Genomic DNA, 13,316 nt, shown 5'->3' on the forward strand with positions numbered 1-13,316 from the left:
TGCAGAGTGACAGTGAGTGCAGAGTGACAGTGAGTGCAGAGTGACAGTGAGTGCAGAGTGACAGTGAGTGCAGAGTGACAGTGAGTGCAGAGTGACAGTGAGTGCAGAGTGACAGCAGTGACAGTGAGTGCAGAGTGACAGCAGTGACAGTGAGTGCAGAGTGACAGCAGTGACAGTGAGTGCAGAGTGACAGCAGTGACAGTGAGTGCAGTGTGACAGTGAGTGCAGAGTGAGTGCAGAGTGACAGTGAGTGCAGAGTGACAGTGAGTGCAGAGTGACAGTGAGTGCAGAGTGACAGTGAGTGCAGAGTGACAGTGAGTGCAGAGTGACAGTGAGTGCAGAGTGACAGTGAGTGCAGAGTGACAGTGAGTGCAGAGTGACAGTGAGTGCAGAGTGACAGTGAGTGCAGAGTGACAGTGAGTGCAGAGTGACAGTGAGTGCAGAGTGAGTGCAGAGTGACAGTGAGTGCAGAGTGAGTGCAGAGTGACAGTGAGTGCAGAGTGACAGTGAGTGCAGAGTGAGTGCAGAGTGACAGTGAGTGCAGAGTGACGGTGAGTGCAGAGTGACGGTGAGTGCAGAGTGACGGTGAGTGCAGAGTGACGGTGAGTGCAGAGTGACGGTGAGTGCAGAGTGACGGTGAGTGCAGAGTGACGGTGAGTGCAGAGTGACGGTGAGTGCAGAGTGACGGTGAGTGCAGAGTGACAGCAGTGACGGTGAGTGCAGAGTGACGGTGAGTGCAGAGTGACAGCAGTGACGGTGAGTGCAGAGTGACAGTGAGTGCAGAGTGAGTGCAGAGTGACAGTGAGTGCAGAGTGAGTGCAGAGTGACAGTGAGTGCAGAGTGACAGTGAGTGCAGAGTGACAGTGAGTGCAGAGTGACAGTGAGTGCAGAGTGACAGTGAGTGCAGAGTGACAGTGAGTGCAGAGTGACAGTGAGTGCAGAGTGACAGTGAGTGCAGAGTGACAGTGAGTGCAGAGTGAGTGCAGAGTGACAGTGAGTGCAGAGTGAGTGCAGAGTGACAGTGAGTGCAGAGTGAGTGCAGAGTGACAGTGAGTGCAGAGTGACAGTGAGTGCAGAGTGACAGTGAGTGCAGAGTGACAGTGAGTGCAGAGTGACAGTGAGTGCAGAGTGACAGTGAGTGCAGAGTGAGTGCAGAGTGACTGAGTGCAGAGTGACAGTGAGTGCAGAGTGACAGCAGTGTGACAGTGAGTGCAGAGTGACAGTGAGTGCAGAGTGACAGTGAGTGCAGAGTGACAGTGAGTGCAGAGTGACAGTGAGTGCAGAGTGAGTGCAGAGTGACAGTGAGTGCAGAGTGAGTGCAGAGTGACAGTGAGTGCAGAGTGACAGTGAGTGCAGAGTGAGTGCAGAGTGACAGTGAGTGCAGAGTGACAGTGAGTGCAGAGTGACAGTGAGTGCAGAGTGACAGTGAGTGCAGAGTGACAGTGAGTGCAGAGTGACAGTGAGTGCAGAGTGACAGTGAGTGCAGAGTGACAGTGAGTGCAGAGTGACAGTGAGTGCAGAGTGACAGTGAGTGCAGAGTGACAGTGAGTGCAGAGTGACAGTGAGTGCAGAGTGACAGTGAGTGCAGAGTGACAGTGAGTGCAGAGTGACAGTGAGTGCAGAGTGACAGTGAGTGCAGAGTGACAGTGAGTGCAGAGTGACAGTGAGTGCAGAGTGACAGTGAGTGCAGAGTGACAGTGAGTGCAGAGTGAGTGCAGAGTGACAGTGAGTGCAGAGTGAGTGCAGAGTGACAGTGAGTGCAGAGTGACAGTGAGTGCAGAGTGACAGTGAGTGCAGAGTGACGGTGAGTGCAGAGTGGCGGTGAGTGCAGAGTGGCGGTGAGTGCAGAGTGGCGGTGAGTGCAGAGTGGCGGTGAGTGCAGAGTGGCGGTGAGTGCAGAGTGGCGGTGAGTGCAGAGTGGCGGTGAGTGCAGAGTGGCGGTGAGTGCAGAGTGACGGTGAGTGCAGAGTGGCGGTGAGTGCAGAGTGGCGGTGAGTGCAGAGTGGCGGTGAGTGCAGAGTGGCGGTGAGTGCAGAGTGGCGGTGAGTGCAGAGTGACGGTGAGTGCAGAGTGACAGTGAGTGCAGAGTGACGGTGAGTGCAGAGTGACAGTGAGTGCAAACTGAGTGCAGAGTGACAGTGAGTGCAGAGTGGCACTGAGTGCAGAGTGGCACTGAGTGCAGAGTGACAGTGAGTGCAGAGTGACAGTGAGTGCAGAGTGAGTGCAGAGTGACAGTGAGTGCAGAGTGAGTGCAGAGTGACAGTGAGTGCAGAGTGAGTGCAGAGTGACAGTGAGTGCAGAGTGAGTGCAGCGTGACAGTGAGTGCAGAGTGAGTGCAGAGTGACGGTGAGTGCAGAGTGACGGTGAGTGCAGAGTGACGGTGAGTGCAGAGTGACGGTGAGTGCAGAGTGACGGTGAGTGCAGAGTGACAGTGAGTGCAGAGTGGCACTGAGTGCAGAGTGACAGTGAGTGCAGAGTGACAGTGAGTGCAGAGTGACAGTGAGTGCAGAGTGACAGTGAGTGCAGAGTGCAGAGTGAGTGCAGAGTGCAGAGTGAGTGCAGAGTGACAGTGAGTGCAGAGTGAGTGCAGAGTGACAGTGAGTGCAGAGTGAGTGCAGAGTGACAGTGAGTGCAGAGTGAGTGCAGAGTGACAGTGAGTGCAGAGTGAGTGCAGAGTGACAGTGAGTGCAGAGTGAGTGCAGAGTGACAGTGAGTGCAGAGTGACAGTGAGTGCAGAGTGACAGTGAGTGCAGAGTGACAGTGAGTGCAGAGTGACAGTGAGTGCAGAGTGACAGTGAGTGCAGAGTGAGTGCAGAGTGACAGTGAGTGCAGAGTGAGTGCAGAGTGACAGTGAGTGCAGAGTGAGTGCAGAGTGACAGTGAGTGCAGACTGAATGCAGAGTGACAGTGAGTGCAGACTGAATGCAGAGTGACAGTGAGTGCAGACTGAATGCAGAGTGACAGTGAGTGCAGACTGAATGCAGAGTGACAGTGATTGCAGAGTAACAGTGAGTGCAGAGTGACAGAGTGCAGAGTGACAGTGAGTGCAGAGTGACAGTGAGTGCAGAGTGACAGTGAGTGCAGAGTGAAAGTGAGTGCAGAGTGACAGTGAGTGCAGAGTGAGTGCAGAGTGACAGTGAGTGCAGAGTGAGTGCAGAGTGACAGTGAGTGCAGAGTGAGTGCAGAGTGACAGTGAGTGCAAACTGAGTGCAGAGTGACAGTGAGTGCAAACTGAGTGCAGAGTGACAGTGAGTGCAGAATGACAGTGAGTGCAGAGTGACAGTGAGTGCAGAGTGACAGTGAGTGCAGAGTGACAGTGAGTGCAGAGTGACAGTGAGTGCAGAGTGACAGTGAGTGCAGAGTGACAGTGAGTGCAGAGTGACAGTGAGTGCAGAGTGACAGTGAGTGCAGAGTGACAGCAGTGACAGTGAGTGCAGTGTGACAGTGAGTGCAGAGTGACAGTGAGTGCAGAGTGACAGTGAGTGCAGAGTGACAGTGAGTGCAGAGTGACAGTGAGTGCAGAGTGACAGTGAGTGCAGAGTGACAGTGAGTGCAGAGTGACAGTGAGTGCAGAGTGACAGTGAGTGCAGACTGAGTGCAGAGTGACAGTGAGTGCAGACTGAGTGCAGAGTGACAGTGAGTGCAGAGTGACAGTGAGTGCAGAGTGACAGTGAGTGCAAACTGAGTGCAGAGTGACAGTGAGTGCAGAATGACAGTGAGTGCAGAGTGACAGTGAGTGCAGAGTGACAGTGAGTGCAGAGTGACAGTGAGTGCAGAGTGACAGTGAGTGCAGAGTGACAGTGAGTGCAGAGTGACAGTGAGTGCAGAGTGACAGTGAGTGCAGAGTGACAGTGAGTGCAGAGTGACAGTGAGTGCAGAGTGACAGCAGTGACAGTGAGTGCAGTGTGACAGTGAGTGCAGAGTGACAGTGAGTGCAGAGTGACAGTGAGTGCAGAGTGACAGTGAGTGCAGAGTGACAGTGAGTGCAGAGTGACAGTGAGTGCAGAGTGACAGTGAGTGCAGACTGAGTGCAGAGTGACAGTGAGTGCAGAGTGACAGTGAGTGCAGAGTGACAGTGAGTGCAGAGTGACAGTGAGTGCAGAGTGACAGTGAGTGCAGAGTGACAGTGAGTGCAGAGTGACAGTGAGTGCAGAGTGACAGTGAGTGCAGAGTGACAGTGAGTGCAGAGTGACAGTGAGTGCAGAGTGACAGTGAGTGCAGAGTGACAGTGAGTGCAGAGTGACAGTGAGTGCAGAGTGACAGTGAGTGCAGAGTGACAGCAGTGACAGTGAGTGCAGAGTGACAGTGAGTGCAGAGTGACAGTGAGTGCAGAGTGACAGTGAGTGCAGAGTGACAGCAGTGACAGTGAGTGCAGAGTGACAGTGAGTGCAGAGTGACAGTGAGTGCAGAGTGAGTGCAGAGTGACAGTGAGTGCAGAGTGACAGTGAGTGCAGAGTGACAGTGAGTGCAGAGTGACAGTGAGTGCAGAGTGACAGTGAGTGCAGAGTGACAGTGAGTGCAGAGTGACAGTGAGTGCAGAGTGACAGTGAGTGCAGAGTGACAGTGAGTGCAGAGTGACAGTGAGTGCAGAGTGACAGTGAGTGCAGAGTGAGTGCAGAGTGACAGTGAGTGCAGAGTGACAGTGAGTGCAGAGTGAGTGCAGAGTGACAGTGAGTGCAGAGTGACAGTAAGTGCAGAGTGAGTGCAGAGTGACAGTGAGTGCAGAGTGAGTGCAGAGTGACAGTGAGTGCAGAGTGAGTGCAGAGTGATAGTGAGTGCAGAGTGAGTGCAGTGTGACAGTGAGTGCAGAGTGAGTGCAGAGTGAGTGCAGAGTGACAGTGAGTGCAGACTGAGTGCAGCGTGACAGTGAGTGCAGACTGAGTGCAGCGTGACAGTGAGTGCAGACTGAGTGCAGAGTGACAGTGAGTGTAGAGTGACAGTGAGTGCAGAGTGACAGTGAGTGCAGAGTGACAGTGAGTGCAGAGTGACAGTGAGTGCAGAGTGACAGTGAGTGCAGAGTGACAGTGAGTGCAGAGTGACAGTGAGTGCAGAGTGACAGTGAGTGCAGAGTGACAGTGAGTGCAGAGTGACAGTGAGTGCAGAGTGACAGTGAGTGCAGAGTGACAGTGAGTGCAGAGTGACAGTGAGTGCAGAGTGACAGTGAGTGCAGAGTGACAGTGAGTGCAGAGTGACAGTGAGTGCAGAGTGACAGTGAGTGCAGAGTGACAGTGAGTGCAGAGTGACAGTGAGTGCAGAGTGACAGTGAGTGCAGAGTGACGGTGAGTGCAGAGTGAGTGCAGAGTGACAGTGAGTGCAGAGTGACAGTGAGTGCAGAGTGAGTGCAGAGTGACAGTGAGTGCAGAGTGACAGTGAGTGCAGAGTGAGTGCAGAGTGACAGTGAGTGCAGAGTGAGTGCAGAGTGAATGCAGAGTGACAGTGAGTGCAGACTGAGTGCAGCGTGACAGTGAGTGCAGAATGACAGTGAGTGCAGACTGAGTGCAGAGTGACAGTGAGTGCAGAGTGACAGTGAGTGTAGAGTGACAGTGAGTGCAGAGTGACAGTGAGTGCAGAGTGAGTGCAGAGTGACAGTGAGTGCAGACTGAGTGCAGAGTGACAGTGAGTGCAGAATGACAGTGAGTGCAGAGTGACAGTGAGTGCAGAGTGACAGTGAGTGCAGAGTGACAGTGAGTGCAGAGTGACAGTGAGTGCAGAGTGACAGTGAGTGCAGAGTGACAGTGAGTGCAGAGTGACAGTGAGTGCAGAGTGACAGTGAGTGCAGAGTGACAGTGAGTGCAGAGTGACGCAGAGTGACGCAGAGTGACAGTGAGTGCAGAGTGACAGTGAGTGCAGAGTGACAGTGAGTGCAGAGTGACAGTGAGTGCAGAGTGACAGTGAGTGCAGAGTGACAGTGAGTGCAGAGTGACAGTGAGTGCAGAGTGACAGTGAGTGCAGAGTGACAGTGAGTGCAGTGTGACAGTGAGTGCAGAGTGACAGTGAGTGCAGAGTGAGTGCAGAGTGACAGTGAGTGTAGAGTGACAGTGAGTGCAGAGTGACAGTGAGTGCAGACTGAGTGCAGAGTGACAGTGAGTGCAGAGTGACAGTGAGTGCAGAGTGACAGTGAGTGCAGAGTGATAGTGAGTGCAGAGTGACAGTGAGTGCAGAGTGACAGTGAGTGCAGAGTGACAGTGAGTGCAGAGTGACAGTGAGTGCAGAGTGAGTGCAGAGTGACAGTGAGTGCAGAGTGAGTGCAGAGTGAATGCAGAGTGACAGTGAGTGCAGACTGAGTGCAGCGTGACAGTGAGTGCAGAATGACAGTGAGTGCAGACTGAGTGCAGAGTGACAGTGAGTGTAGAGTGACAGTGAGTGCAGAGTGACAGTGAGTGCAGAGTGACAGCAGTGACAGTGAGTGCAGTGTGACAGTGAGTGCAGAGTGACAGTGAGTGCAGAGTGAGTGCAGAGTGACAGTGAGTGTAGAGTGACAGTGAGTGCAGAGTGACAGTGAGTGCAGACTGAGTGCAGAGTGACAGTGAGTGCAGAGTGACAGTGAGTGCAGAGTGACAGTGAGTGCAGAGTGACAGTGAGTGCAGAGTGACAGTGAGTGCAGAGTGACAGTGAGTGCAGAGTGACAGTGAGTGCAGAGTGACAGTGAGTGCAGAGTGAGTGCAGAGTGACAGTGAGTGCAGAGTGACAGTGAGTGCAGAGTGACAGTGAGTGCAGAGTGACAGTGAGTGCAGAGTGAGTGCAGAGTGACAGTGAGTGCAGAGTGAGTGCAGAGTGACAGTGAGTGCAGAGTGACAGTGAGTGCAGAGTGACAGTGAGTGCAGAGTGACAGTGAGTGCAGAGTGACAGTGAGTGCAGAGTGACAGTGAGTGCAGAGTGACAGTGAGTGCAGAGTGCAGAGTGAGTGCAGAGTGCAGAGTGAGTGCAGAGTGACAGTGAGTGCAGAGTGAGTGCAGAGTGACAGTGAGTGCAGAGTGAGTGCAGAGTGACAGTGAGTGCAGAGTGAGTGCAGAGTGAGTGCAGAGTGACAGTGAGTGCAGAGTGAGTGCAGAGTGACAGTGAGTGCAGAGTGAGTGCAGTGACAGTGAGTGCAGAGTGAGTGCAGAGTGAATGCAGAGTGACAGTGAGTGCAGAGTGAGTGCAGAGTGACAGTGAGTGCAGAGTGAGTGCAGTGACAGTGAGTGCAGAGTGAGTGCAGAGTGAATGCAGAGTGACAGTGAGTGCAGACTGAGTGCAGCGTGACAGTGAGTGCAGAATGACAGTGAGTGCAGACTGAGTGCAGAGTGACAGTGAGTGTAGAGTGACAGTGAGTGTAGAGTGACAGTGAGTGCAGAGTGACAGTGAGTGCAGAGTGACAGTGAGTGCAGAGTGACAGTGAGTGCAGTGACAGTGAGTGCAGAGTGACAGTGAGTGCAGAGTGACAGTGAGTGCAGAGTGAGTGTAGAGTGACAGTGACTGCAGAGTGACTGCAGAGACAGTGTGTAAGGGTGCAGGGTGCACATTGTGTGAGTGTGCAGAACGAGTGTGCAGTATAAACAGTGTATGACTATGCAGGGTGACATTGGGAGTGTGTGGGTGAGCAGTGTGTGAATGTGTAGGGCCAGTGTGTGAGTGTGCAGAAAACACTACACACACATACACCACACACACATACCATACACACACCACACACACATATATACCAAACACACATAGCACACACACAAACCACACACCTCAGTCTCTCAACACCACACACTCGTCACCACTCACAACACACTCACCACCACACTTGATCCCCAGGCTCACCCCCACAGACTCACAACCACACACTCACCACTACACAGAAAACAACACACACAACACCACACCCCCAGCCGTCAATGAATGCTTTCACCGTGCACAAACACCAACAACCATCAATGTACGCTTTCACCAAAAAAAAACTCCACCATGCATCCGTGCCGGTAAACACCCACGCACACAACAAACAATGTCAGTGCAACTTTCACTAAACACACACACACACACACACACACACCAACAGATGACAGTACACCAGCCACTCTTTCAATTGGCACAATCATTAGCAGCTGTCAGTGCACATTACCATATACAATGCCATTATCTCAAACTCAACAAACCGAGCCCTAATGCATTCCTAATGCTTGTCTTTTCTCCCTGTTCACCGGCACTATTCACAACTCCTCGAACGACAGAGTGCACTGGTGGTCACGTGTGTAACAGGTGTCTCCTCACCCCCGGCCCTTAACCTGGTGTTATTTAGAAAAAAACAGCCTCACTGACGGCTTCTCTTCTGTTTTTGCTCTCTTTGGCCCAACTAACGTCCATGTGACTGCCAAGGGAAACGGAGAAGAGAAGACCCGGCTGCCAGCAAACCTAGAAGTCCTTCAGCCACCCCGGATCCTGCCCAGTTTGCCGAAGAGAGACTAACTAGTCGTAAAAGACGTGTCTTGAAAACAATAAAACCTTACTTACCCAGATATGGTCTTCGCCAAATTCATTCCGCGCCCCCACACAAACTAAATTATATTGGCTGCAAATGCTGTCCCCTCCCAACCCCAACAATGCTTCTTTTTTGGTACTGCAGACCAGATACCTGCCCAATAATTCTTAACATGAGATGAACCTTTAGCTCACAGTAGGCAGGAAGCCTTTGGGGTTGTTTCACATTGAGAAGAACAGAGATGACAGCAGCTGGATCAGTTTTCCTCATGGATAGGGGTTCTATCCTAGGGATTACATTGATAATACTAATTCCCCCAAGACAGAAGAAGCTCAAGGTAGTCCTACGTAGACTACCTGCTCCCTCTGGCCTAGATTACAATATATTTACCAGGAATGATTATGGCATTATCCTCCAAGTTGAAGGAGCACGTGTTTGAGGAAGCTTCTCTTTTCTCCTCTCAAATCCCTAGGAAGTGCAACTACCACTGACTGTTGAGTGCATGAGTGGACATGCAGAGCCGAGCATCTCACCTAACGGAGTGCTGTAGCATCTGTCTCTATTATTAGATAACGAGCCGAACTGACTTTTCAGTGTGCATCAATTCAAGAATGCAAATATTGACAGGTATAGTGGGGAACACTCTGTTTTATCCCAGGAATGTTGATAGCACAGTCCCAAGAATACTCAATAGATGGGTAATAGGGTGGAGTTAATTCCCCACAGACTTTTTTTTGTAGACTTTTTTTTTTATCACCACACGAAGGACACTTTTTCCGGCAGAAGTCAAAAAAAAAAAAGAATGGGAAGCCAAGTCTAACATTAATTTAAAAGTAGTTATATGGAGAGAAGGACAAATCGAGATGAACGGTTTCCATGAGGAACAGGGTCAGTAATTATTAGCATTAGTGAATCTCTGCCAAGAGTGGCACAGCGGGCAAAACACAATGGATTTGAATGCTACTCCAAGCGAATGCCACTATTTAGAGTATTTCAAACATTCATCCCAACACCTTTTGGGTGTTTGATTGCCAGTAGCATGCCTGGAAACCTGAGACTTGTGCAGCTTTTCATGCTAAATACTGCCAGTGCTTGTGAGTTCCAAAGAGTAGTACATTTGCATCCATCCCACTCGAAGAGCAGGTCTATGGGTGCACATTTACTATTTTTTTGATAAACCAACCACTATATACATTTACGTTTCAGCTCCAAACAAATTAACAAGTTGAAATCTTTTTGCAAAATGAGAAACATGAGAAAAAGACAAGGATAAAGCAAACAGGACTCAGGGCCCTCATACCTAATTACCAAGCCAAGAATGTATTTGAAGGGTGTCACGCCCCAAAAGCAAAAAGAACAATTGATGGACAGAATGCAGAACAATGTCATATATTCACCCCAGTACAGAGATCTGGGCCTAAATCCATCGGTTTTTTTGCTCACCGTGCCAGTCCAGTTGGAAGCAGCCATATGCAAATCAGTCTTGAACCTGCACCCAATGGGCACAGTCCAGCCCAAGGTGCCAGGCCAGGCCCTGCCTGGACTGGAAACAAGCATCCTAGGACCGGTTTCGGGCTTTCAGCCCTCATCAGCCAGGATAGCTAGACTCCAGTTGCACAGAGAGCATGGGACCCAAGTCTGGGCATACCCGTCCCACTCGGGGTGACAAATGCAAAAACAATAAATTGATGGACAGAATGCAGAACAATGTTATACATTCACCCCAGTACAGAGATCTGGGCCTAACTCCATCGTTTTTCTTAAGGAAAATCCTCCCACTGCTCCCAGTCCAGGCTCGAAGAGTGATAGTACAGGCATTGCTACTCTCACGCTGGACTATGGGAACTCCCTTTACTTGGGCACCACAAAAGCCACTATAAAGAAACTACAGGTGGTACCAAACTGTGTAGCCAGGCTTCTCTCGTCTGTGCCTCAAGATGGGTCATGGAAGCCTATGCAAAAAAAACTTCACTGGCTGCCAATTACAGAGCGGATCAAGTTCAAAGCTTTGTGTATTGCTCATAAAAAGCTTTGGGGAACTGGTCCCAAGATAAATCAATCTCTGGTGGCTTTTTACCAACCCACAAGATGCCTCTGGTCTGCAGATCAATTTTTGGCAGTGGTCCCAAAAATTAAGAGAGTACGATCTGGGGGCCGCATGTTCTCCTATAATGCAGCTAAGCTCTGGAACGCCCTCCCGTTTCCATTACATTCCACCTCACACCATCTTACCTTTCGTAAACAGTTGAAGACGTGGCTGTTTCAAATCTCGCCATAATCAGCCTGCCTTCTAACTTTTCTTGTCACTCATAGCGCGGGGTGCCTAAGGGTAGCCAGGCACTCTATAAATACTTAATAATAATCATAATAATGAAGTAGCTTGGCTAAGAGAAGCATGTACATATTAAACAGGAGGGCCAACAGGATCGAACCCTGCGGGACACTGAGCCTCGAAGACTTTAAGCTCAGACCAAAACAGAGTAGACTTACTCCTTGATGACATTTCTCTAAGTACGATGTAAGCCACTTGAGAATAGAGCCTGAGATGCCAAAGTCTAGTATCCTGAATATTAGAATGGGTTGATCAATGATGTTGTTGAACGATGCAGACAGATCAAAGAACAGCCTGGCATTGCTCATACTAATAAAGAACACCTCCAAGGGAGTTAATGAGGCCAAGGTGTCCCTCTTTGAGCACAACCTCAGGCAGACTCTGTTGGGTTCAGCAATATGAGGCAGCCTTCCACCATCTGCAGTACTTAATAATACTGGGCTTCTGTCGCAGAAGGATTTCAAGTCTCTCTGGCCTGGAATTATCAAGCCTGCAAGTCTGGACCTGATAATTCTAAACCCAGACACAGTGGGCCTGTCTGTACTGCTGTCGGGTCTGGGGCAGTGGGCAGCATCGCAGCATCTTCAGGCGCAAGCCTGCCCTGCACTCTTCCTCCCACACCTCTTCACCTCACAATCTCCACTGGCCTACCACAAACACTTTTTGCCTGCTCAGAGCTGCCAGAAAATATGAGCAGGTTTTCCCCACTGAATCAAGGAAAATTACCTACAAAAGGAAACATTATTACCATTACCAGGTCCAAGTGGTTATTCCTCATAAGGGAGAGGGTGGGGTTGTAGGAGGGACTCAGTTGCTGGAATTTGATTTGAGGATACCAGCAAGAATCATAGTTTGAGGTCCACCAGAACTCCAAGGCCAAATTCCACAATATACGCAAGGACGGCCTATGTACAGGCTAGAATAAATTGTCAAACAACATCTTTGTTCTGATACGGTCAAATACCTACAGCACCTGTTTCTAGGATGGTACACACGTAGACTTCAAAATGTGAAAACTTGATGTTAAAGTTCATATGCTACTTTTTAACCTTAACACAAAGTACTCTTTATCGCTCAATGGAGAAACTCCATTCACTCTGTCAATTTGGGGGAATTTTGTTAGGCATTCACACCTTGAAATTTTTTTTTTCCTGGTCTTCACAGAAGTAAATCTCCGGAAGTATTCAGGATGGAAAACTCTCTACAAAAACGTTCGGGTGTGATGTGTCAGCCGAACTTTGCAGATGGGTTCACTCTTATAGCAACTTTTGTAAGCAGATTCACTGGCACAAAAATTCTGTACTTTTTTTAGTTCAGCCAACTTAAGATGGCAAAACTCACCATTCTTGATTCTGTGACAACTTTGCCCATGCAAATTCCTTATGTGACAAATACTTTATGAACTGGAGGCATCATTTGGGAGATTACAAAATACAGCAGATTCTGGCTAAATGTAACATATGCATTCTGCATATAAAATCTATTAAAGTAGAAAATGCATTTATAAAGATGCAGAAACCGGGGAATAGCTCCATGGAGAGCGTACTTTTAGACAATACAAATAGCGTGCGTCCTTAATTTTTATAATTGTTCTAAACAGCAACATATCAAGCTGACTAAGTTCGACGCCAAAGTTCATGATGATATTGAAACACGGGTGATGGTACTAGAACATTTTCAGGGCTATGGGAAGAGCAATGATGGATCAGACGCAGACACCGGTACTGAGAAAGGGAGTGTGGGGTTAACTGGATAGGAACTATTGTAAGGTGATTTGGACTCCAGATGTTGTAATGAATGAGTTGGATTATATGGGACTCCGCGCTGGTTCATACTACTGCAATTTGTATACCTGTACGGACTGTATTCTATGCCATAGGTGGTGCTGGGGACATGTGAAGTGCGGCAGTCAATTCCTCTTTCATTGGCTCAGGTGCGCATAGACAAATCCACTTCATCACAAGCACATGTTTTCTGAATCGCGTGAAGTGGAGCGACATGTTTGGCGAGACATAACTGGAGCATACCTCCGAGCCTCACAAATGAGATTCAATACATCCCACATCACTCACACGATAAAAACACACATACTTATACCAACCTTGTAAAACAAAGTAACTTACAGTTTCCTCAAACGACTAGAGTGCTTTGTGGCCTGGTTAGGGCCAGGAGAGTGCAACAGAAATCCTAAAATAAAATATCTTTAAGAGTGTTTACAAACCTTGTTTAGGTTATTTTGATAGATGCCATTCAGTTGGCTTACGTAGGCGTCTCGTTTTTCTTTAATTGTTCTGCAACAACATACAAACTACTGTTACAAAGCCAAATTGTACATTAACTCAAGAGGTTTTAACTACATATTCAAAAGAAGCTGAACACAAATTAGAGCAAAGCCAAGGAAGATGGATTTCAGTCAAGTACATTAACTTCCTGGAGATCAGTGAAAGAGCTACTAATCCTGCAAGGTGGTGGCATACAAGCAATTTTGGACGTGTCCTTTAATCCGGAGACCTGAAGCCAGCCAGACAAAAAAGTCAGC

The 13,316-nt window shown here is 49.4% G+C and overlaps 1 protein-coding gene across 3 annotated transcripts in view; it reads right to left on the reverse strand.

Annotated features, from left to right (window-relative positions):
• The window catches only part of GSR (glutathione-disulfide reductase), a 203,972-nt gene that overhangs the window by 119,977 nt on the left and 70,679 nt on the right, over positions 1-13,316 (reverse strand). For all 3 annotated transcript variants that reach the window (XM_078676503.1, XM_078676504.1, XM_078676505.1), the window contains one exon: positions 12,999-13,068. In XM_078676503.1, the coding sequence (XP_078532629.1) occupies positions 12,999-13,068 (70 nt within the window). The remainder of the gene's footprint in view (positions 1-12,998; positions 13,069-13,316) is intronic.

Source organism: Lissotriton helveticus, chromosome 2_1 (assembly GCF_964261635.1).
Source record: "Lissotriton helveticus chromosome 2_1, aLisHel1.1, whole genome shotgun sequence".
NCBI lineage: Eukaryota > Metazoa > Chordata > Amphibia > Caudata > Salamandridae > Lissotriton > Lissotriton helveticus.